The 27,957-nt window shown below is 31.8% G+C and overlaps 2 protein-coding genes across 2 annotated transcripts in view; one reads left to right on the forward strand and one right to left on the reverse strand.

The window, feature by feature from the left end:
• S6KL (ribosomal protein S6 kinase like) overlaps positions 1–27,957 on the forward strand; it is a 118,030-nt gene that overhangs the window by 21,711 nt on the left and 68,362 nt on the right. The gene's annotated exons all lie outside the window — the stretch shown is intronic.
• Positions 312–27,954, reverse strand: bnb (bangles and beads). The gene is made up of 2 exons (XM_088262878.1): positions 27,830–27,954; positions 312–2,327 (listed from the first exon to the last, which is right to left on the reverse strand). The coding sequence occupies exon 2, from the start codon at positions 2,324–2,326 to the stop codon at positions 755–757; it is 1,572 nt and encodes a 523-aa protein (XP_088119004.1). The 5' UTR covers position 2,327; positions 27,830–27,954; the 3' UTR covers positions 312–754.

The raw sequence follows: 27,957 nt of genomic DNA on the forward strand, positions 1-27,957 counted from the left end.
TTGAACTGTATTTTACATAATAAAATAACAACCATATAGTTTTTTCAACATTTATGTGGAAAAAAGCACATTAATGTGGAAAAAACTATATGTACTTATTATTTTACTGTATAACATATTTCTCTCTATATATTTTATTCATTAATTGATTCGACAGTCACTTTTTGGTAAAATCTATCCATTTTTTTATAAGTTTTACTTTTTAAATGCCAGTATTTTCTTAGTAAATAGTGGTATTTACTAAGTGAAACTTAAATTAAAAATGTATAAAAAATTTCCCAACTTCGTTCTACCAAAAAATAAAACCATGATTTATTTTATAAAACTTATTTTATTGCAAGTTTCACTTAACATAACTTACACTGGAATGTTACATATTTATAACCTTTCATCTTCTTATTAATTTAATTTGAAATGAAAATTGAAATGGAATGTGAAGAGGGTAAATCGTGATAAATAGAGGACGTTCCATTGGGCATGGGATATCACTAAATCTTTCTCTCACTCGCTCTGCCAATAACTACAGTGGATTGATGCGATCATACTTCGTGACTCAGTTCCGGTAGACCCGTGTCTTGGGATACCTCGGGATACCTTGGGATACCTTGGGGTACCGTGGGATGTGTGATTAGCGAATGGGGGCGGGTGCTGGGCGGCGAGGCGGCCGGCGCGAGGGACCGGCAGGGTTAAGTAGGTGGGCTGGGGCGCCTCCCGGCGGCCGCGTCCTGCTCGCCAGCACCGTATGGCTATCTCCCTAGGAGCTCTTCTCGTCCGACGCTGCCTCCTGCGACTTCACCTCTTTGGACTCCACCTTCGCCGACTCGTTGCTCTTGTCCTCCGAACTCGCCGACTTCTCCTCGGAGCTCTCTGAGGACTTGTTCTCTTGGGGGGCTTTCTGGGCTTCCGGAAGAGGCACGCTCTCGGCCGATTCCTTCTTCTCCTCTGATACTTCGGCGGATTCGTTGCTGGATTCTACTTCTTTGCTGATCTCCTTCGGCTTCTCGGCCTCTACGACTTTTGGGGGCTCCTCGACCTTTTCAACGGGTTTTACAGCTTCTACTGGTTTTGCGGGCTCGGCGGCCTTAACTTCTACTTTAGGGCTTTCGGGTTTGGGTTCTTCGGCTTTTGGTGCTTCGGGTTTGGCTTCTGCGGGTTTCGATTCTACAGGTTTTACAACGGCTGGTTTGTCTTCTACTTTTGGTGCCACTGGCTTGACCTCTTCAGGTTTAGGGCTGGCGGGTTTTGCTTCTTCTACCTTTTTTAATTCTGGTTTAGCTTCTTCTACTTTCGGGATTTTAGGTTCTTCCTTCACTGCTGCGGGTTTCTTTTCCTCGACGGTATCTCTCACTACTCTCACTGCTTCCTCGGGGGCAACTCCGGCTACAACAGCTTTAGGTTGAGCGATTTCGGGTATTTTCTCTTCTTTTGCCGGCTCTACTTTCTCGGGCAGCGCCTTCTCCTTAACAGGTTCTACGACTGCTGGTTTTGCGGGTTCTACCTTCTCAATCTTGGCAGGCTCGGCTTCTTGTTTAACAACCTCTTTTTTTTCTTCAACTTTAGCGGGCTCTTCTGCCTTAACTACGGGTACTTCCGGTTTTACTTCAACGGGTTTGGCAATAGCTTCCACCTTTTCGACGGGCTTTTCCTCCTTAGCTTCAACTTCGCGTTTCTCTGGCGCACTTTCCACTGGTTTCACTTCCGCGGGGCTCTCGGAAACAATCGGAGGGGATGGAACAATTGAGGCCGGTTCAGGCACAACCGGGGCAGCAGGAACCGATTTTATTTCAGGTTTGGCTACTAAGTCAATTTTCTTCTCCGGCTTTGGGATTTCGTCGCTGGATTTAACAGATTTGATTTCTGGGGATTCTTCCGCAACAGCTGCAGGTTCTTTAGCGGCCTGGACCACATCGATAGATTTTTCAGCGGGAAGTTCGCTCGCAATTTCCTTCGACTCTACCTTCGCCGCCTCCGCCGGTTTAGGAGCGAGTTCAACCGCGACAGCGGGTATTTGTTCTTTGACCACCTTCTCCGGGGCCTTATCCTCGATGACGTTTTCGGCAACCTTCTCGACCGGTTTCTCAGCCGGCTTCTCGACCGGCTTCTCGACCGGCTTCTCTGCCTCGGGTTGCGGCTTGGGCGCCTCGACGGCGGCCGCTGCGACTGCCGGCGCCTCGGGGACGGCCTTCACTTCGGGAACGATCGGTTTCTCCTCGGAGGCGGACGATACCGAAGAGTAGCCATCGTTGATCGCCGGAACTTCGGCCTCTCCCAGAGGCATGGCGTGCGCGGCCGCCAGGAGCGCGAGGGTCACCAACAATAACTTCATCCTGGGAACAAGAAAAGCGAACGTTAGTCGGGTCTGAGGAGTCGTCACTGACTGAATTGGGGACTCTCGGCTACACGAGGACTGTAATCTCGGCATTGTGAACGGATATGAACAATAACTCGAAGGATAATGGCCAGTCACTTATCGTTCAATTGAAACACGACGCGAGAATGTATCTCATGCTATAAGCACTGCAGACAAGCGATGTGGCGATTTAAATTTAAACATTAAGAGAGGTAATTGAGATTGTAAGTGACTCGTAGGGCAGTCCGTAAGGCGTTTTCGTTCTGGACGGAATATTTGTACACATTATAAAGATGTTGCAAGTATAATTAATTTGTTTTAATTTAATTTTATATTTGAATCGCAAGCATTAGAAAATGGCGCAGATGCTCTGAAAGTAGTTTCATAAAAATGACAATCTATGAACTCAACTGTTCTACGTTTATTTAGTTGTAGTCGAATAATTTAGAGCTGTTTTTGTCATGTAAAAATTAAATTATTTTTGTATTGCAATTGGCAAATTATTTCAATAATAAAACTTTATTTTGCCATAGGGTATTTTCAGCTTTTATTGAACAAATAAATAAATTTTAAAAAATCACAAGACTTACTATTTGGTCATTCTATTCTTATTAAGTACTTTTCTCGTTTAAATGTGTAAAAAAAACGGAGGTATTTATAAGCGGGTATTCAAATTACAATATAAAAAATATAATAATTTAAATACTAGAAATTATTTATTTATTTAAATAGTCAACACTATTTAATCTAGTCTGCTCTAGTTATCATAAAAGTAATCATTATCTATGATAATATTTCGCTAAAAAAATTACTCATTAACTTAGTACCTACTTGTATTTGGAAATAAGCGTTTGGTAGGTACCAAAATTTTACCGCTTTTGCTAAGAAAGTAATCATTCAAACAAAAATATACTTCTTTATCTATGGTGAGATCTTAATTTTAAAAATGTAACTAATTAATTAAGAACTTATTCGTAAATAAGTACTGGCTACTGGTAGGTACCAGTAAATTTTGCCGCTTTCGCTGAGAACGTTATAATTTTAATAATAATATGATTCTTTATCTATAGTGAGTTCTTAATTTAAAATTTTACCTAATTAACTAAGTTATTTATGAAATAAGTACCTACTGCCATGTGGTAGGTACCTACCTACATTTTGCCGCTTTCGCTAAAAAAAGTTATAATTTAAATAATAATATGATTTTTTATCGGTGAGTTCTTAATTTAAAAATTTACCTTTAAACTAAGTACTTATTTGTAAAATAAGTACCTACTGGCAAGTGGTAGGTACCTAAATTTTCCCGCTTTCGCTAAGAAAGAGAAGTGATAGCCCCGAAGGCCAATGTTACAAAGCAGTCACACTGTAGGACGAGCCTTACAAATTGTCGACTGCAGCTACAATTTGCTCATCAGCATTCAGATGCCATCACGACTGGTGTCAAATTAATTAAGGCCTTGTGCAATTCAGGTCCACGGGCGAAAGGCATTAGTTAAAGGGGACAAACGCTAGCTTTTTCAATAGCAACCAAAGCAAAATATTTGTTTTTTACATTTTAAGTCTTTTTTTACATTTCAATATGATTTAATTAATGTAGATGGAAAGTTTATTTTATATTCTCCTTAATGTCAGACTTTTTGGCTCAAATCTGTAACTCCTCTTTTATCCTTTATGTACTTATTGTTATTATAATGTATTTTGTTTTTTAGAGCTAAAATCACTCGTAAACTAGTTGATGATTATTATTATTTTTAATTATAAAATAATATTAAAAAAAAGGTCTAAAATACTATACATACGCACATGGTGTGTGTGTGTGTGTATATATATATATATATAAGTACATATATACTTTATCCGCACCCTATGGTGCATAGGGCACTGCGTCGACGTTGTATTATCTAGTGTTATCTATTAGTCCTGCACTTTTTTTTGTACCAGTCCAGGGTGATATTAAATACAAATGAGAGCAAAAATCAGTTATATTTATTCTGACCCTCCTGGATATTGAACCCGGGACTGTAGTCAGCCAAATGCCAGATTGTAACGCCTACGATGCTCAGACTTACATCTTCTCTCATATAAAAAGATCTATAGACGATTCATATCATGTCAAGAAAATTTTAATATTGACATATCATCCGTAGGGTGAGTAATCCATTTTCTAATTTAATAAGTTATAATAGTATTGAAAATAGCGATCACTTTAAATGACTGGTAGTATGAAGCTCAGACTTCCAACATCTTTCATATAAAAAAGATCGATATACATTTCCTATAATATTGACATATCATCCGTATGGTGAGTAATCCAGTTTCTAATATAATTAAAAACCCTTATCCGCACCCCAATGGTGCATAGGGCACTGCGTTATATAAACGCAGTGTTATCTTGATCGTTAACACATGAAGGAAAGGTGATCAATCCTCCGCTTCAGGTACCAGTCCAAGGTAATATTGAATATATGTAAAAAATCACTTATATTTATTTTACCCACTTTGGGAATCGAGTCCGCCTCCGTAGTGTAATGGTCAGCACGCTCGGCTACCGTTCTGGAGGTCCCGGGTTCGATTCCCAAGGGGGGTAAAATAAATATAAGTGATTTTTTCACTGTAATATTTATTCAATATTACCATGGACTGGTACCTGAAGCGGAGGGCTGATCACCTTTCCTTCATGTGTAAACGATCAAGATAACACTGCGTTAATATGACACAGTGCCCTATGCACCATTGGGGTGCGGATAAGGGTTTTATTATTATTATTATTATTGGGAATCGAACCCGGGACCTCCAGAACGGTGCTGACCATTACACTACGGAGGCGGATCAAAATTCATCAGGATTCTGATATAATAAGTAATAATAATAATATCGTTTAGAAGTGCACTGGTTTACATGGAACAGGTATTCAGGTATGACTGCCTTTGCAGAGTGTAGCCAGTTGTGAAAATAAACGTCGGCATCCGATTCCCAAACACGTTTGAGTCTATTTATATATCTAACTGTCGACGTCTGGTGTCGTAAGTCACCGGTGACCACCCCGTAGAGCTGGATGGAGGCAATTAGCGAAGCGTTCCTATAGAATGCTTAATTAATTGACGAGCCTGTTGCGCGTATATTGTTGCTATACATCTCGCTATGGCGTAGACGGCCTGCAGCGAGGGTTCATGCACCTCGGCTGTGAACAGCGACCCGGAGGAACAAACCAGTTTTGCCATTATACCGAAGATCAGATGGAGGAAATTTCCGAAGCAGTTCTTTTTTCTTTTGTGCGTATCGGGTTGCCATTTCGTATGCAGTGCTATTTGTCACTGTAATGTCTCGTTGGGTAATATATCCAAAATTAAACAAGGTTTATTTGGTTGAATTCTACATTTATTTATGTATATGTTAATACGTTACGCGTTTCGTCTTCTTAGGACATTATCAAACACTAAGTGTTTGATAATGTCCTAAGAAGACGAAACGCCTCACGTATTAACATACATATCAATCAATCAATCAAACCCTTATCCGCACCCTAATGGTGCATAGGGCAGTGCATCATATAAACGCAGTGTTATCTTGATCGTTAACACATGAAGGAAAGGTGATCAGCCCTCCGCTTCAGGTACCAGTCCAGGATAATATTGAATAAATATTAGAATAAAAAAATCAATAATATTTATATTTATATACACTCCAGAACGGTAGCCGAGCGTGCTGACCATTACACTACGGAGGCGAACGTACATATATACATAATTAAATTTAGAATTCAACCAAATAAACCTTGTTTAATTTTGGATATATTACCCAACAATTCAATATGGAATTCTACAAACTTTCTGCAGTTACAATAAATATGTCTGCTGAAAAAAATTGTTTATTGTAAGGAGGAATACTATGGTCTTTCTCGAACTCATTATAATTAAGTAGCTTGATGTCCTAGAGTTCAAGAAAGACAATACACTAATACAATAAACTAATTTTTTCAGCAGACATTACCGGTTTCGAAGCTAACCGCTTCTTTTTCAAGACTGATTAATACTAAATTATATGCATATATAATAAAAATTAATACTTAATTAGTATTAATCAGTATTGAAAAAGAAGCGGTTAGCTTCTAAACCGGTAGACGTTATAATTAAGTTATAATAAAATATTTATATGGATTTTCAAACAAAGTTATATTTTCATTAAAACATTTCATTTTATTTCGAAATTTAAGAGAATAATTAAATAAATTCATTTACATTAATGAGTAACCCAAAACGGGTATTTGTACCATTCCAGTTACAAAATTTCATATACCGCTCACTCCTTTCAAGAACGTCATAAATCAAAAAACTTGATTTTTCAGGAGAACGTTTTTAAAGATTAAAAATATAAAACAATGTACTAAAAATAAATATCAAGCCACTTACTGAGCTTTTAAATGTGCAACATATCTTTTTAGGTAAAACCTAATGGTTTTTTTTCCATTTGAAAAATATTTAGTATATTTAAAAAAATAATTAAACAATACCTTTTCTTCAAAATGCAAAAACATCATGTAAATATTAAGTTAAAAATATGCCTCTTTTGCTGGGATATAGTACATTTTCTGGGCATTCCGAAAACATGCACAACTGAAAATTGAAGATTTTTGATTTATGACGCTCTTGAAAGGAGTGAGCGGTATGTAATTTAATGAAAAAACTATAAAACTTTATAAAATAAACTAAAACTCTGAGAAGTTTCTGATTGGCCCACACTAGTTTATCCTTCCTGTTCCCAACACAGATTAAAATAAAACATATTTTAGTTAGAGGTAACAAAAACCCACTAATTGATCTATAAACCTTGTACACAATAAGCAAGGTAAATAATAAATGCAACTCCCATCTAAAAAAATGAAGGTCGTACGTCAAAAATGTTCTCTGTTTTCAATGTCAGAAAACTCTATTTTTTCATTAATTGACTCGGCAGTCACTTTGTGATAAACAAAATCTATCCATTTTGAATTTAAGTTTATCTTGGTAAATCTTTCTTCTTATACCCACCCAATGGTGCATAGGGCACTGCATCGTATTGACGCCGTGTTATTTTGATCGTTACTTATATTAATGCAAGGTGATCACTTTTGTGCCTCGTGGACCAGTCCAGGGTAATATTAAATAAATACTAGAGTGTAAAATCACTAGTATTTATTTTCACCCCTCCTCTGGGATTGCCTAGTTATGACTTTTTCAAACGAATGTTTGAATTCGTTTGAAAATGCCATAACTAGGCGAAACAATTGTCACAGTATATGTTTCTTTAACAATAAAATACAACTTAGTAGACTTAAAAAAATCTAACGTACGTCTCGAAACGTAGACATAAAAATCTCGGTGAGTGGTTATATACTAATATTATTAACATTTTTGTAAAAAAAAAAAGTTTTGTAAAAAAAATGACTAACCACAAAGTAAATGCTTTAAATATTTATAAAATTGAGAATATTAAAAAATCTGAATTTGATTTAACAATTGATACATAAACTCTATTTGTATCTCGCTACTTCCAGTATCGCGTTCTTGCTCCCAAGGTTTTTAGCACTGCGAAACGGGAGCGTTAACACTTAGCGAGGCGGCCGCAGTTCAGCTAGTTTTTTTGCACAATTCGAATGCAGCAAGAGTCGCGATGTTCCCGCCTCCTGCTGCTTGGCAGTCTCGCTCGCCTTGCCCTTGCGCGGCCGCAGAATGTGACTGCAAAAGATGGCCACACGCCCGTCTTTACGTAACATTACATATCCTATAGTAGACGTAACTCGAACGGATATATCGACGGCCCCTACGTAAAGTACTCTATCTGCAAATCTGTAACTTTACAGGAGAGAGCATAGAAAAAAAATTAACGTATTTTTTAAAATTAACTAACGGTTTAATCTGAAATTCTAAACTAGTATTTAACATTCAAAAACACGATAAAATAATGTATTACTTAATCGTTTTAGAACTTTATGCTTTGTCAAAATTAAGTAGTTAGCGTTTTAGGAGTTCAGTTCATTTCGAAAATTCGATATAGATAGCGTCTTATACGCCTGAAAACTAGGCGTAATTTATTTTATATATTTTTTTGTTTGTTTACATTAGTAGATAACATACACTAAATATCTCAAAATTGACAAAAATGTAGTTAGATCACTTTACGTAGGGCACGTCGATATGATCCGGTTCGTTACCTAACAACAGGTCTCGGGGGATGTTCTCGCGGTGGAAATGAACTTCGTACTTACTACTGCTACTACTACAATCACGAAAAGGCGAAGAATGTTTGCAAAGGTTTGATTTGAACCTAGAATTCTACTCTCTCAGACCTACGGATACGGGGAAGCGGCGTGATGTTTAGTCAGTCGTTGGTTAAGTTTTACTTAATATGTAAATACCACTATATCTTAAAATCTATTGTGACACGTGTGTCGATGCATTCCGCACCATTTTCAAACACAGTATAGTATAACTTTCAATAACTGTTTTCTTTTCAAAACTATGTAATTATTTCGAAGAAAAACTTATTTTTTCAGAGCAAAAACAGTGTTTTAAGAAAGAAATCAAATACGTAAAATTTTATATTATTTCGAGATATAAAAATACTTTGTATTTTGATCCACTCACAATGTGAGTGGATCAAAACACAAAGTATTTTTATTTCTCGAAATAATATATCAATATGATCCACAAAGTTAATGCTTTCAATATTCAAAACGTAAAATGTTACCTGGATTAAGAGAAAATTAAGTTGCGACTTAACGAATACTGGGCCTTAAGAATACGCAACCAAATTTGTACACTGATTGGCCTGTTTAGCTTTGAATGATCGAATCATAAAACCGAATTATGTAACGACTTTTTTTTTAAAGAAGTCGTTATTTCATTCGATGTCCGTGTGTTCACGACTATGTCACAACCAGATTACGCAACACGTCTGCGAATTTTACTGCTTAAAGATTCGTAAGGGCACGGAAACAAAGAAAAATACCGTCCTCATTTTAGCGTCAGTACATATTTGCATTTGGCAACAGCACTCGTTAAAATGACACGGTTTACAAAACGTTTATTGATGTTCTTTGTAAAAAAATATATTGCAGATGTGTTATTACCGTATGGTAGTAAATATCACAATTGTTGCGTAGTCAATATATTTATTTATTTTATTTTATTTTGGAATTTAACAGAACAGTTACATACTCGTACATCAAGTAATACACATGTACGAGTATTAAAAAACAATTACAAAATTCGTACTAAAATATTATTTTTTATAAATATAAATATAATGTGACATTTCTTTTTAACGAAGGCAAAGAAACTTACTGAGCATTCAATATTTCATTTATTTATTTCAAAACATATTGCATACATAAGTCACATATCGCTCACTCCTTTCAACGATGTCACAAATCAAAAATCGTAAATTTTCTTTTGTGCGTGTTTTCGGAATGCCCAGAAAATGTACTTTATCCCAGCAAAAGTGGCATATTTTAAACTTAATATTTACCCGCTACAGGGCAGAAAGTGTTGTTTTTGCATTTTGAAGAAAAGGTATTGTTTATTTAAATATACTAAATATTTTTCAAATGGAGAAAAAACCTTCAGGTTTTACCTTAAAAGATCTGTTGCACAGTAAAAAGTTCAATAAGTGGCTTGATATTTATTTTTAATACATTGTATTATATTTTCAAACTTTAAAAACGATCTCCTGAAAAATCTAGTTTTTTGATTTATGACGTTCTTGAAAGGAGTAAGCGATATATGATATTCCCGATGAGTAACTTCCATTACTAATTTGGGATCAAGACTAAAACACAAAGAAAAAAGTAAAAAAGGGTTAAAAATCCAACACAAATTTATGGAAGTTTAGGGAAGAAAGTAGAGGAAAAAACTAAAGGAGGAGGTTTGATGGACAGTTATGATTCTAATGATAGATAGTAATGTCTCAGACGTTTCTTAAAAGATATTAGAGAAGGTGCATTTTTTTACAAGGAGAGGTAATTCATTCCATAGTCTAGTCGCTTGGACACAGAAGGAATAATGTACTGAAGAATGATATGTTATGATTATACTGTAATACTTTTTTTTCATTTCATCAAATCTTGTATTTTTTTACTCTTATGTACTCGCAATTATATTAGAATATTTATTCCTAACGATTAATGATTCATTTGTCGAGCTAATGGCATCTGTGATTGCTTTGCACCGATTATGTGTTATTTTCCTCTTGATTTAACGCGAATATAATAGAGTTAATTAAAGTTAACCTTACCAGGTACAACGGTCTTGAATTATACTCTACGATTGTTAACGCAGCACTTTTTCTCACAAATTAATAGTGTGCATATTATGTTGTCTCTTTGTGCAATTTGAGTCATCGACTATTAATAATTTTCTCTTATTTTATTTTTATTTTTTTAATTAGCTTATATTACACTAATAATAATTATTATTTACACTTAATTTACATCACATATATCTATTTATATAATATATATATATAATATATATATAAATATACATATAAATATACATATATATATAAATATATATATATATATATATATATATATATATATATATATATATATATATATATATATATATATATATATATATATATATATATATATATATATATATATATATATATATATATATATATATATATATATATACATATATATATATATATATATATATATATATATATATATATATATATATATATATATATATATATATATATATATATATATATATATATATATAAATATATATATATATATATATTTTTTTTTTTGACACATTTTTTTTATTTCCAACATTTTGAGTGTATCCAAATACTTTTTCACAAATGTGGGTTTTCTCCATTGTTATTTGTTATTTTTATATTTTTATCATTTTTTCATATTTTTTATGATGTATAATATTTTGACGTCAAACACGTTCTGATTAACATACAAAGCTACATTTTACTAGACTTTTTTAATAGAGTTTATAAATATATATATATATATATATATATATATATATATATATATATATATATATATATATATATATATATATATATATATATATATATATATATATATATATATATATATAAATATATATATATATATTTATTTAAATATATAAAATACTCGAAAAACCGATAACCGCATAAATATTGTTTTATTTTTGAGATAGATTATAAATATGTACTAAAAAAAAAAATTGTTAAAATAAAATGTTTTACAATAAATAATTGCTATAGTTTATTTCTTCTAAACTCACAAAAAGCTTTAAATATGGTTAAGAAAGAAATTTCACCAACTTAATTATTGAGTAACTATTGCGTAAGTTTTTATTGATTTTAATAAAGGCTGAATCTTTAAGTGATTGATGATGTCATCAATGAATAGAAATAACTCAATTAATTAATTATTTGTCGATTACTTTAATGTCTTTATACTGTTGTAGGCAATGTGGACACTTTTCCACATGCAACATGTGTAATAACATGACTCACACCGTGAGAAGCGACGCGCGTGATTCCGTTTAACCAAGAAAACGATTCCTTGTGCAAAGTCCGAACAAAAATTGCATCTTAGCCGATAGTAATTGGTGATTCACTCCTGGTACACTGATCGTGGTGTGATAACAAGATCGCAAATGTTTGCACCTGTGTTATCGAGAGCTGACGTCATAGCCCAGTGGTCGCAAACTATTAGCCAAAGAGCCAAATATGCACATTCATTTTTTTTTTCAAACCCTTATCCGCACCCCAATGGTGCATAGGGCACTGCATTATATAAACACAGTGTTATCTTGATCGTGAACACACGAAGGAAAGGTGATCGGCCCTCCGCTTCAGGTACCAGTCCAGGGTAATATTGAATAAATATTATAGTGAAAAAATTACTTATATTTATTTGACCCCCCTGGGAATCGAACTCGGGACCTTCAGAACGGTAGGCGAGCGTTCTGACCATTACACTACGAAGGCGGGAAATATGCACATTACAACGATTAAATTTTTAATTTATACTTTGAATGTTAAAATTTCTACTAACTAACTAACTAAACACTCTAAAAATCAGATTTTAATATATAATATAAAAATTAAAACAGAGTTCTACAATTTAAATACCAAATCTGCATATAAATAGATAATTATTAATTATAATTTTTAACCTTTATTAAATTACGGGAACACTCACTTCACTTGCATCTCCTTTGAAACTTTGATTCAAAGGAGATGCAAATGAAGTGAGTCAAGTCAAGTCAAGTTGGTATGTAGTTATTTTTAGCACGTTTCCAGGTTCTCGTCAAGAAGGCGATTTCTCAGTCTGCTTTTATTAAGTTTCATGCTTCAGTTCGCATGAATACATAGGGTCGAAGAGCGTAATTTTAAAATGGTACTTACTTAAAAAAACACGCCTTGTACATATATACATATCGGCTGTCCAAATTTAAAACACAGTAAGGGACATTTTTTTGTAGTACGTTTTTTTTGCATTTTTGGACTAAGTAGATTTTACTTAGTCCAAAAATGCAAAAAAAAAAACGTACTGCAAAAAAATGTCCTTACTGTGTTTTAAATTTGGACAGCCGATATTTTTTTGAAGTTCTTGAATTTTTTCAAAGTGTGAAAAAATTGATATACACATAAATATATATTTAGTTACCTTTAAGGATGGAAAAAATGTATGTACCTTATACTTAATTATCCTTTTAATTTTTTCAACGAAATAAAAATTGTCACTTGTTGTTTACAACATTTTGAGTGTGTCCTAATACTTGTTCACAAAATCTGGATTATCTCCAATTACAGGAATTATCTGGTCAAATTATAAGCTTAATAATAAAAATGAAAATGGTATTTTCTGGCGTTTCTCATGTGTGTGATTATAATCCAGGATTCGGATCTCACATACTAATATAAGAGTTTCTGCTTAGTAAAAAGCTTCTTTACATCTCACCAATAGATGTCTCTAGTGAAGTTCTAGTGATTCATGAACAAGGTTTCTAAATTGGTTCATATATATAGAACTTCCAAGAATTTGAGTAGTGTGGTTGTCAATAATGGGTAGAATTGGTGAATGTTACACGTGTGTAAAGTGATCACTTAAACCAGCCTATGACGGTCGTAAGCCCCGTAAATGCCCAAACTTCCATATTCTTCTTCATCTTTGATGAGATATCAAAAAATAATATGTACATGTTGTGTTTAAATTAATTTAATTTTAATTCAGGTTTGTACGTCGTTATTTTTAGCACGTTTCCAAGTTCTCGGCAGTAAGACAATTTCTCAGTCTGTTTTTTTTATAAGGTTCATGCTTGAATAAGATTTTTCGCATGAATACGTAGGGTCGAAGAGTATTTATGCCGAAGCCACACTTCAAAGGTCAGAGAGCCGGGTGCGGCTCTGGAGCCACACTTTGCTGACCTATGACAGACGCACAGGCAAATTGCTCTTTGCAAATATAAACTGTATACCTCAGTAATGATTGCTAATTAATCTCAAAATTTATTGGAAAGGGGACATTTATCCTTACAGAATCATGCTAATTTTAACTGTTTATTTAACGGACCTTTATCATTGGTAATTTTCTTTGATAAATCTAAGTATTTTCCAAACAATTTTAATGTGATACCCGGGAAAAAGTACAATAAATAATGATACTCCAGCTTATATTACAAATATTTCTTTATAGAATTTAACTTTTTTACAATTCAATTTATTTAAAAAAATATATATGCGTACCTAAAAATATTAACATATAAATATAAATTTGTAAACACAAATACCTTGTTTTTTGCGGAGAACAACTAAAGCACCTTACATACAAATGAGTTTTTCCTTAGAAATTGAATTTTGTATTATTTTCTTCTCTATAACCCGAAAACCAAAATATTATAATGTGTTAGTAAGCTACTTTTTTTAAATATAGTCGTGTATAAATAAAACTTGAATTTATATTTTTGGATGGATCCGGATTATCTCCATTACATGAGTTATTTTCGTATTATTTTTTGACAAAAACTAATATGAAAATAACTCCTGTAATTGGAGATAATCCAGATTTTGTGAATAAGTATTTGAACACACTCAAAATGTTGTCGTTAATGTAGTTTGAGATTTTTTTTAATACTTAAATAATCCTTCTTGGCTTTTCGTCATTCATTTGCACTGGGAAAGGATGTTTTGAAATACACATAGTGCAACCGGAAACCTTCAAATTGTATAAATGCAACACTTCCTGTAACGGAACTTCAACTTCTCCACTTATGTAATTATCGCGTATAAAAGCTTAAGAAAGAAATATGGGTTGGGTTAACAACACCCAGAAGAAGTATTTCAAATACTTGACAGTGGTCGGGTCAGGAGTCCGAATAATCGGCGGGTATGTATGAGTAGATGCACAAATGTGGAAGAGGCAAAGACAGTTTGGTGTGGCTTTCTATTCTCTCTGAATACCCCTGTGGGGAAGCGGCATGATATTTAGTTAGTTAGTTTCAGTACTTTAAATAAAAAAATCGTATTAACCTAGCTAATAAAAAATAAATTCAACTTGAAAAATTATATTTTAAAGAATCAATTTTGTATTCTACTACTATTTGTACCATCACGCCGTTTCGCGAAATCACGCGTTTTGTGTAAGCAGAGAGGATAGAACGCCACACTCGTCTGTACTGAGATACACTCCTATCTTCCTTCACATCCATATGTCTAACTAAACATGCTCTCCAGTTACGTACTCTTTTGATACGATTTTCGACCAAATTTTAGGTTCTGATTGGTCCGGTATTTTTTGGCCGCCGTCGTTCTGTTCTCTCGTTCACATTTGTTTTCTTTGCAAATAAACTTTCTTAGCCATTCTCTCGTAATCCATTCACTCCACATGTCTACACCACCTTAATGCACTTTTCTTAATCTTTTCAGTTATGTATATTTCAGCTTTATCAATTATGTTTTCGATGTGTGGAATTATTTGATTAATTAAACTTGATTAAAGATTGTTTAGTATTTTTTTTATATTTATGTATAATTAATTTTTAAATAAAATTTATGGTTCAGGAAATGAGCATTCAGAAGTAAAAGTTCGAGGTTTTAACGTTTTAAAGATTCAGAGGTCACAAATCTCACCTTAACATTTTCTAACGTAATTTAATTGTGAATATATTTATTAATTCCTTGATCAATAATGTTAGCAGATTGATAACGTGTATTTAAAATATTTTCTGCAAATTCACATACTATTTTATACTTTCATACTATTTTACTATAGATATTAAAATTCTAAAAAATAAATTAAATCCCTTTTATACATACATCTTAATCGAAAAAAAAATTCATTCATTAAATAAATAATACAAAGAAAAAAACTTTATCATTCAAAAGTATAAACAATAAGCAATGAGTGTAAGTCCCTCTCCAAGTACAAGAGCTAAGTCTCTTTTTTTGGAGAGGAACAGCGTAACTAGTGTTAAGATATGTTAAAAGTAGAAATGCCTAGAAAATAAATTGAATTATAATATTTTTTTAACTATGTATATAAAATATATAAAAATAAATATTAGAACCGGATAATATGCAAAATAAAACCGCCACAGAGCATACGAAAATGTTTTCATATTATTTTCCTTATTTTTGTAATCACAATAGTGGTCCATTTAGAATAATATATGTATTTTGTATATTTTTAACATTTTTAACTTTGTGGTATGGTAATATAACACTCTCCTTATCATTCATCGTTCACGTTGTGGTATTACAACTGTCATTTAGGATAAATTTATTTTTGCTATGAAAATAAAATAAAACCGCCTTCAAATGAACTTAAAAGTTATTCTGGAAAAATTATGAGTACCTACCGTGTGCTCAACAAGTTATGTTATTTGAATGAAACTTGATTATGATGATTTTAAAAAAAAGTTCGAAACAAATGCCTTTCGTTGTATTGTTTTTCCTGATCGGTAGTGTCACCTCAAAACATAAATAACTGAATATACAGATACATTCTCTTTTGTTTGCTTTGTATGCATACATATCATTTATCTGGAGAACCAATACAACATAAATGATTTTGTTTCATTCTGAATTTCTCCATTAAGCAGAATTAACAACGTGCCCCGTATTATGTAAGAAGAAATACACCTTTTTAAAAAGTGAAACTGAATTAATGTGCCTTGTGGGTTGTGCTTTCGAATCTTGACAAACATTTTTAAGGAACAATTAAGGGGGTAGGTACTTTTACTGAAATGTGTTGGTATCAAATCAATATGCATTATTTCAGATCACTATTAAAAATAGTGTTAATTATTTAATACATGACATTGAGAGACATTAATAAAATATTTAAAAATAAAAATAAAAATATTTAAAACCAAATGTTTTGGAAATTTTCGATGTTATTTGGTGAATGAACAAATATTTCTTATTTGAAATGAATATTTGATTTACATGCTTAAATCCAACTACAGCTTATGAAACACCGTTTAGCATGTTCCTACTTTGACTCCAAATTTATAAGATTAATGGACTATTCCTCCTTTTTATAAAAAATTATTTTATTATTATTTAATAAAGTTACAAGAGTTTTTTTTAATAATTTTATTAATTTTCTAGACATTTTGACTTTATCATAAAATAATATCGCAGTTCTCTCTAATAAAGAGACTTAGCTCTTGTGCTTGGAGAGGGACTTGAACATATTATTTATTGTTTTTGTTTGAGGTGACATATTTTATTTTAAATCTTTACTTGTTTACTCTTTATGTTTAAGTTACTATTATTTCATAAAATTTATGAGTAAAAATTGTATGCAAAAACACTTGCCTTCGATAGGTATCAATAAAAATATTTATGAAAAGGTAATTATTTTGCACTACGTTTTTATCTTAGATGCTTTGAATAAAGCGATTTAATTTTTTAGATTTAAAAAATGAGAAAAAGTTGTGTTTTTTACAAAAATACTTCAATTTATATCTACTATTTCTATGAACCTAAGTGGCTCATTATTAGAAATAGGTATCAAATTGTGGTAGAGTGGGTTCGAATTGAGAAACTCTGACACAAGAGTCCGCGACACTAACCACGGGACCACAAACCGGCAATAAACACCCAATTGAAATAATGTTTCTAGAAACTCATCTAAATTTAACGCAAAAACACTCGCTCGCCTCTAATAGGTCGTGAACCTATAGATATCAATAAAAAAATATTTAAAAAAAAAAACAAACATTTTTAACTACGTTCTTATCTGAAGATGCTTTAAATAAGACACTAAACATTATATATTAAATATGAAAATTAAACAATAATGTTTGACAATTGTTTCACCTTGTTTGGCATTATCCAACTAATGTCGAAACAACAAAACAATCATCACAAATTTTAGTTTTTATGTGCTTTTAATATTTAAATATAATTTAGTAGGTATACTCTAAAATTAGCGTTTGATTCTAATATTTAATATATAAATTAAAATGGGGTTCGACAAATCAAAAGCTGAATTTATAAATAAAATAATAACACCAAATTGAAGCAATGTTTCTAGAAACTGGTCTTGTCATTTAATGATAACATGATAACAATAATAACAACTTTTCCAAGGTAGGTACTGGTGACACGAGTGCGCGTGGGACGGGTTGCGCGTTACCCTACCGTCTCGATCTCTGGGACAATTTTCTTATTAACGCTAATTTTTCGAGTTCATCTTATCACCATTTAAGTGGTTTGTGTAATATTGTCACCGTTCTTGCGTCGATCCTTTACGTGCAATCATTCAATATTGTATTTCATCGAATACTTTCGAAATTCAACGCGTTTTTTGCTATATTATTATTTAATTTTTATTTCTTTAGTTAGTTTATATTATATTTAATACAGACTATTGTTTACACTTAATTTACATCATATATCGCTCACTCCTTTCAAGAACGTCATAAATCAAAAATCGTCAATTTTCAGTTGTGCATGTTTTCGGAATGCCCAGAAAATGTACAATATCCCAGCAAAAGAGGCATATTTTTAACTTAATATTTACCCGCTACAGGGCAGAAAATGTTGTTTTTGCATTTTGAAGAAAATGTTTTGTTTAATTATTTTTATAAATAAATTAAATATTTTTCAAATGTAGAAAAAATCTTCAGGTTTTACGTAAAAAGATCTGTTGCACAGTAAAAAGTTCAATAGGTGGCTTGATATTTATTTTTAATACATTGTGTTATATTTTTAAACATTAAAATCGTTCTCCTGAAAAATCAAGTATTTTGATTTATGACGTTCTTGAAAGGAGTGAGCGATATGTTTCGAAAAAACGTGATTGAAATTTATGCTTTTGCACAAAATTATAACTATAATTAGTTCAGGGTAATATGACAAAAATGTATGTGTGAAAAATTTGTTTTAAACCTTTTTTAGATTATTTTTTAAATAATCTTATTTGAGTTCAACAAACATAAGAAAAAAGTTTTTTGTTTTTGTTATTAATCACCTTGTGATCTCTCGAATTGAGCCCAATTCCGCTCATTCAGTGGAAAATAATTGTATGGGCAGTCGACTGAAAACAATCGTCTGTCTTCAACCTAACTTTAACATAAAAAAACTTTTTTAAACTCCTTACTAAAGCTTTTTTCATTTCAATACCATATATTTATTTCGAAAAAACTTATTTTTTCCAATACACAAACGGTGTTTTAAGCAGAAACTTAAATTACTTTAAATGTTACATGGGTTTAAAGAAAATTAAGTTGCGGGCTATCGATTATCACGCCTTAATGATATACAAATATGTTCATTGTGTTTCTTGTTTAGCTTTGATTACGCACCCAATTAGTGTGAAACAAAGCAATCGGTGGCAAAAGTTATTTTAAAAATGCAAGTATCCGTTTGTAATATCTGCACGCAACTATTGAATAATACTACTAATCGACCTAAATTTTGTTTTTTTAATTATAAAATCGAACTGCGCTGCATTCCTTAACATAATGCATTTTTAATAAAACCTCTTGATCGGATATAACTATTGTTTATAACATTTTGAGCGTGTCCAGATATCGCTCACTCCTTTCAACAACGTCATATATCAAAAATCGACAATTTTCAGTTGTGCATGTTTTCGGAATGCCCAGAGAATGTTCTTTATCCCAGCAAAAGCGGCATATTTTTAACTTAAAAGATCTGTTTCACAGTAATATATATATATATATATATATATATATATATATATATATATATATATATATATATATATATATATATATATATATATATATATATATATATATATATATATATATATATATATATATATATATATATATATATATATATATATATATATATATATATATATATATATATATATATATATATATATATAAATATATATATATATATATATATATATATATATATATATATATATATATATAAATATATATATATATATATATATATATATATATATATATATATATATATATATATATATATATATATATATATATATATATATATATATATATATATATACATACATATGTCGTGTGTCGATAGGTTTCCCAACACCCGACTATTTACCGTTCGTTTCGGGATTATCCAACAGGTTTGCGTATGGATGGCGCGCGGCCAGTTGATCGTACGAATAGTCAGCGTTAAGCAATAACAGGTTATGCCCAACTTTGAGATTACGCTCATACGTAGGTACCGCCGGGTAGATTATTACACCGCTATCTGCATTTGCATAATCGTGCTTCTAGGGATTCAAGTTTTGAAGGGCATCGTGTTTTTTTCTCTATCTACCAATTGTACGATAGTGTATTCCACCGGTCCCCAAACTTTTTTAGTCTGGCGCCCCCCTATCAAAATTCCCCGTCAAAGGCCTCAATATCATCGCGAGAATGTCCCATCATATAAAGAGGGAAGGAATAAAAATATATATCTTACTTTTTAGGTCTGTCAGGATGCCTAGATGCTTCTGTATCAGATCTGGGAATGCGGTGGGACAGCTTTCAATATATTACTTCGTAGCACTTCTATATGTCTCTTTGTGCTTTTTATGCCCTGTAAAAGTTTTCTAGAACGCCCACTTTGAGAAATACTGGTGTGTTCGGAAGGATAAATTCCAACGTTAAGCCTAAACATATATGATACGCTCTTACGACACTATGATATATACTTGAATATATCAAACCAAGAAGCTAAGAAGGCAGAAAAAATCTGACACACCTATAAACGTACGTATGGCGATACACGGCCTGTTCAATTAATACGTAGACTGACGTTAAAAAAATACTTTATTTAGAAGTTATTACACAAGTCTAGGGTCTTCTTCAAAGTATTCACCTCCTCGATGCACACCCTTATCTCAACGGTGTTTCCACTTTTGCAAACAGTCCTGGAACGCTTCTTTTGTGATGTCCTTCAGCTCTTTCGTCGCATTTGCCTTTATCTTGGGAATCGTCTCAAATCTTCTTCCTTTCAATGGTCCATTGAGTTTGGGGAACAATAAGAAGTCAGAAGGAGTGAGATCAGGTGAGTAGAGTGGGTGGGGGAGAACAGTGATCGAGTGTTTCGCCAAAAACTTTCAAATTTTGAGTTCTGGAACCCGATTGGACTGAAGCTGATGAAACGACAACGCTCCAGCCTATTTAGGTTCCAGAACTCGTGAGTTTTTGACCAAAAAGTCGAGCACTGTTCTTCCCCATCAGCTTTACTCACCTGATCTCGCTTCTTCTGAATTATTCTTGTTCCCCAAACTCAAAAGAACTTTGAAAGGAAGAATTTTTTGAGACGATTCCCTAGAATAATACAAATGTGACAAGGCAGCTGAAGGACATCATAAAATAAGGGTTCCAGGACTGTTTCCAAAAGTGGAAACACCGTTGGGATAAGTGTGTACGTCTGGGAGGTGAATACTTTGAAAAGGACAGAGACATGAGACTCTAAACAAAGTATATTTTGTTTTATGACGTCAGTCTGCGTATTAATTGAACAACCTTCGTATTTTGTTTATCAATGTTAGATATTGACGTACGATATATGCCAATAATATACTTATGTTTGTTATTTGTTTTTTGTTTTTTTTTTATGCGGAAATTATTTTAATCCTTGCTTTCTTTAATCCAAATTATACTTGTAAACATCTAGATTATTTATTATTATTTAACATCAACGCTGTAAACATTTTTCATTTTTCGACACAAAACTTTACACCTCATTCTTGTTTACTTTTTTTTTGTTAGTTGGAAGATATTTCTTTATAGCAATGAGCCCTCTCCCCTCTCCAATGTGAAAGAAGCAAGAAGTTAAAAAAAGTGAGTGTGCTAGTTTTTGTGTTTTCAAAATAGCATCCCGTTTTTTTAATGTTATTTTGACATTATAATATATATGCAAAAACTATATGCTAACACAATCCTTACATTTGAATTTAAGAATAACTCTCACATAATACAAGAAGCCATCTCAACAAAGGCACACAAATGACAACACACTTTATGGTGACGTACGAGTACATAGAACTACAAGATCAATAACACAGAAACACATCAATAAAAAAAAATATACCTCTTTTGATAAATTTTTATTATTATTATTATTTTGCAATAAAATTGTAGAACCTGCTTCCATTATTCATAAAGACATCGAATAACTAAATTAAGTATAAAAGAGGTATTCATAAATGGAGACTGAGGTGATAAGATCTGAAATAATTCGTATCATTCGGCCATGTTGTATTTGATGGCATAAACAATTGTCTTTTATTATAATTTAAAAAAAAAATATTGTAAAATGTGCTTCGGCACGCGAAAACTCAATCACGGGAACATTATTTAATTTTATGACTTGTAATGTATATGATGAAATAAACAAATAAATATGTAACTTTGTTTTAAATCACTATAAATTTTATAACTTTATAGCGATGTTAAAACAAAGTTACATTTTAATTATAAAATGGAAAATCACAAAGTTTGTGCTTTAAATATAAATTATATAAATGAATATGTATTGTTTTGGTTATTGGATGTGATTATGATGTAGACCGACGTTATTAACGTGCCGATTGCGTGAATTTTCGTGTAAATTATAGGTTTTTCGTGTCCTGGCGACAATTTGATTACGTATTATTACGTGAGATTCACGTGAATGGTGATTTTCAGGTAATTTTTACACCGTACACGTGAATCATCTAGATTACCGTACTCCAAAGTGAGTCACTAGTTAGTTTTTTGTTCGGAATTGTATCCATTGCCATTAAACGCTTACTTTTGTTACATTTGTCAACCTAGCCATTCACTGACGATACGACTACTGATTGACGGGCAGCCTATTGTGAACTGCCGGCCTTGTAGCTAGCAATACTATATGACTCCTGTCGTATGGTGACGAAGATGCGTCGATCGGACCCTCTCTCGTGATTGCGATAGTTTGATCCAGAATAATCTATTCATTACCGATGTCAGGTAAATTGAAATACTACGCGGAATTAATACATCATAAATGTGGAATCATTTGATCGTTTCCGCGTATCGTAATTGAGGTTTTTACTTGCAATTACGGATAATGACATTTTAAAAGTTTAATACGATACTTGCAATGATAGGTTTGCAGTAAATTACTATTGTCAAATGCATTTTTACACACGTTGATATCTCAATATAGCCGAAGAAGAATATGGAAATCTGAGTTAAAAAGGATTACGACTCGTCATATGCTCGTTTCAGTTGATCACTTAAACCAGCCCATAAAATATCGTACACCCTGTTAAATACTTAGACTTAAAAAAAATCATCTTTGTTAAGATGTCAAAATGTAAAAATAACTCCTAAGTCCAAAAAACTCATATTTGTGTACAAGGATTTGGACACATCCAAATTGTTGCGCATTTAAAAATAAAATGTTGTAATTTTAAAAATTAATTCATATTTTTTAAAGAGCATTGTTTTCTTCAAATTCGCCGCGTTTCTGGCTTTAAACATAAAAAACTTTAATACTACTTTTGAGTTCATTAATGTAAACTAGAATAGTTTGGGAATCTACAGATGTTTTCATCAACAGATTGAAATACAAACTTTTGATGAAACATCTGTAGTTCTCGAAACTAATCACGTTTACATTTATAAACTCAGAGGGGTCTCATACAAGTGTTTTTATTTTCATATTTATATCATTGTGTTATTTTAGTTCAATGATTTCTTATGATAGTCCAATAAATATATCTTATTTAATTTTTTCCGAAAATAATGTAAAATTGAAAATATAGCACTAAAGGTGAGAATTTTAAAATGCACTTTTGGAAAAATTTGTGAGGTACAAATTAAATGAAGTTTTAAAATGACCTTTTGTTGAATTTGAATATTTGAACTTATGTTTTTTTTAAGTTTTTTCTATACTGCTTAAAAATTTGTCTCAAGTCTAAATTAATAAACGCGATGTAAAAAAAAACTGCCTTAAAACGTACAAACTATACACGTGATTATATTTGTAATTCCTTTGATTATTTACGGCGTAGTTGGTAACATTATTCACATATTCAAAACTACATCGTATTGGTATTAAAAAAAAACTAACATGAAGCCATTTAAAAACAAAAGTAGGATATGTTATTTTCAGCAGACCAATCAATCAACATTGAGTGTTGACGAAAAATTTGCACAAAAAAACATGTCGAAATTGTTAAACAATACAGGACTCGAGACTAATTGTATAGTGATGTCTTGTGAATGGTCCGACCTAATCAGTATATGAACAATGGCCTACATAGGAAAAAAACAGCCACTGGTTTCGTTGGGCATACTACCTAATGCACCATGAAGGTTACACCTAATTAAAATTTAGTTCTGTTTTACAAACAAACAAAAAACAGTTGAAAATGTTGACTGTTTTTTTACTCGTAGAATGAGGTTAGATTTGAGTCTGTAACGCTGCGTATCAGTTGAGAATCACGTCTTGAATACATAATTCAGTTATCTTGTATTGAAAATATTAATATTGTTATATTACCATACCACAGAGTTAACAATGCTTTTAATAAACAAAATATATCTTGTATTGTTTTCTCGTATTTTTTATAAATTTTAATACTGTTATATTACTGTCATTTCCATGATTTCATATATTTTTTCTACAAAAAAAAATTTTTAGATTTTCAGATAAATTGCACAAAATTATAGTTTCAACCCCAATCAATTTACGTTTTAAACACAATTATATATTAAATACACAACAAGGCAAAGGTTGGAAACGGTAATGACGCAGATTCACCAAGAAATGTCAATACGAAAAAGCATAAAGCTGGATTATTATTTTTATATTTTTTATCAAATTTTTAATTTATATTTATTTTAATATTTAAAAAGATGAATTTCTTTTACCATATCGACCACATTTTTTCCCATCATTGACTCAAAAACTAACCAACTAACCATCACGTCGCTTCCCGCAGGGGTAGGCAGAGAGAATAGAACGCCACACCAATCTGTCTTTGCACACAATCTTCGCTTTTCCACATTTATACATCTTCACGTACGCCGTTGTTACGACTCCTGACTTGACTACTTATTGAATAATACTTGGTCATGACAAGGCTTTCTCGATCTTCCTCTGCTTCTATTACCAACCACATATCTTTTTAAACTATCCTTTATCACTCATTCAGTTCAAATCTCAACACATTCGCTTCTAATTTTTAAAACAAATTTCAAAAAATCTCTTTAAAAATTCATATAACCGTGGCATCGAAGCATGCAAATTTGCATATTTAAAGATAATTTCATGATCCCAAATGCCAGACGTAAAACCGTGACTTTTATACGATAAAACTGGTCACCGAGCGTTAATTATTTGCAAATTTTATCTTATACATAATTAAACAAGGACATCTTTACAACATTTTGAGTATGTCCAAAAACTTGTTTAAAAATCTGGATTATCTCCTATGTTGAGATGTCAAAAAATAATATGAAAAATAACTCCTATAATTGGAGATAATCCACATTTGTTTAGAAGTATTTGGAAACACTCAAAATGTTGTAAATAAATTGACCGGTAAAATTATAAGCTTAAAATAACAACATGAAAAGCATATTTTCTTGCGTTTCTCGTGTGTGTGATTAAAATCCAGGATTCGGACCTCGCATACAAATAAAAAAATTGTATCATATATATATATATATATATATATATATATATAGAACATCCAAGAATTTGAGAAGTGTGGTTGTCAATCATGGGTAGAATTGGTGAATGTTACACGTGTGTAAAGTGATCACGTAAACCAGCCTATGACGGTCGTAAGCCCCGTAAACGCCCAGACTTCCATATTCGTCTTCATCTAAATTGAGATGTTCAAAAGGGCATCGTTCTTCGACTTTAATGGACTATTCTCATGATTCCGGTTTATAAGTTAATAAATTAATATAAAAAATGACAAGACTATTGGTAACATTCTCATTGAAATCTGTAGAGAAGTAAGGGAAATATGAAGGTTTAAACTTTAGATATTTTAATAACACGAAAAACGGACACCGCCATACGTCATCCAATTTTACGTCATCATTTGTTATATGGGGCGTATCCCTTTATGTATCTGCTTTATAGAGCTGTAATAGTAGTCGTGTAGATTCGTTTCTGTGACGTCTTTCGTTACCAACTTACGAAAACAACGTATTTACGAAGGCGAATTTGCAAAAAAAAAAAGATGAATGAAAATATTGATTATATCGGCTGTTATTAACACAAAACGAGTCTTACACAATCCTTTATAGGTTGAGTATGTTAAATTAGATATTCCTCCCGAGTGATAATACCCTATTAAACGCGGTCTGTCATATTATAGGCCATCCGTGCAAGTTTGAAGTGTTAATTTATAACTTAATCTTACGCTCAATTAACTGATTAGTTTTTTTTCATCTTCATCACCTGATAGCACAATATTGGAGCTGCGTTCAGCACGCAAGGTCTTAGATTAAAAATTAATTCTCTCAGTGAAAATATCTTCCAGTTTCTCTTATTTTTCAGTCGATGCTTGCCTTGAGTACAACATATAAAATTTAATCAAAAAGACGTAGGCTTATAAATACGTGATTAAAAAAAAAGGTCTTAAAATGTACAAATGAACAAGCGATAATATGTTTTATCTGCTTAATTCTTTACGAGGTAGTCGGTAAAATTAATCACATATTCAAAACGATATTGTATTGATAACAAAAAATGGACATGAAGCCATTTGAAAACTAATAAGATATGTTATGTTCAGTATTTAAATATGTATTTACATATTTAGAACTTATAACGCTAGGTATAAAATGAGACTTTAAAGTGATGTGTAATTCAGTGAGGGCACATTATCGTAATCTGTAATTTATTATTATATACAGAATGAAAATAATAAATTAATAAGTAAAAATGTTTAAAATTCAGGTTTTTTAAATTGAAATTATTCAATGAATAAAAATGAACAGCGAAAAAGGTATTGATGCCAATCGTTGTTACTTTTTCTTCTGGGTTATTTATATATGCTTTTTAACAATCAAATCCTTTAGAACTTTGTCGTATTTTGAATAAATACTAAAATACTGAAAGTGTAGTTTCACTTATGAATTTTTTTACTGAAAAATTGTATGGAAAATTGTGTTGCCATCGTATTTCATGACAGAATTACGCGAAACCAGATGCATTCGATGCGACAAATGTAATTTTTTAAACTAGCTTACTTTATATCTAAATATGGCTAAATAATTCTTAATAATCTACGAGGATTTGATGCAAAAAATAAGATTTAAAAATTGCAGTATTTCAGCTTATTTTATATCTAATGGTCACTTTGTCTCCTTTTACATCGATGTATTTTATAAAAAGTCCGAGAGCTTTCTATATGGACGAATATTAATAATTTTTTTAGCTGCATTAGACGCAAATAATAAGATTTCAAAATTGCTGTATTTTAGCTTATTTTATATCTAAGGCTTGCCTTAGCTCTTTTCGCATTGATATATTTCATAAGAAGCCCGAGAGGTTTTTATATGGCAGTATAATTCTTATTTTTCTTATAGGTGCAAAAAATATGATTACAAAATTGTTGTAATTCAACTTATTTTGTATCTAAATTTCGCTTTAGCATTTTTTGCATCGATGTATTGTATCAAAACCCCGATAGATTTCTATATGGAAGATTTTATTTACTTTTCTAGGTGCATCCAACGCAAAAAATATGATTTTTAAACCATTGTATTTCAGTTTATTTTATAAATAAATATCGCTTCCTCTCTTTTCGTGAATTATCTATCCAAATATCTATTTCATCAGAAACTCAAAAGCTTTCTATATGGAAAAAATCCAATAAATGTAAAGAATATGATGATAAAACTGCTGTATTTCACATTATTTTTTTTTATCAAAGGGTCGCTTTAGCTCATTTTGCATTAATTCTAATTTTTTTAACTACGCACAAAAAGTATTTTTTAAAAAAAGAGGACAAACCTTGCAATTTGTGGGGATGAAAAGCGTCTGAAAGCGTCTGTCGCGAGTATTGAACTTTGCACTATAGTCACTTCTTCTTGTCCTCACTCTCGGAAGCCTCTGGCGAAGGTCTGGCGCTGATTGACTCC

This window comes from Brachycentrus maculatus, unplaced genomic scaffold, assembly GCF_059751285.1.
Source record: "Brachycentrus maculatus isolate JH-2025_06_01 unplaced genomic scaffold, ASM5975128v1 h1tg000190l, whole genome shotgun sequence".
NCBI classification, from domain to species: Eukaryota; Metazoa; Arthropoda; class Insecta; order Trichoptera; family Brachycentridae; genus Brachycentrus; species Brachycentrus maculatus.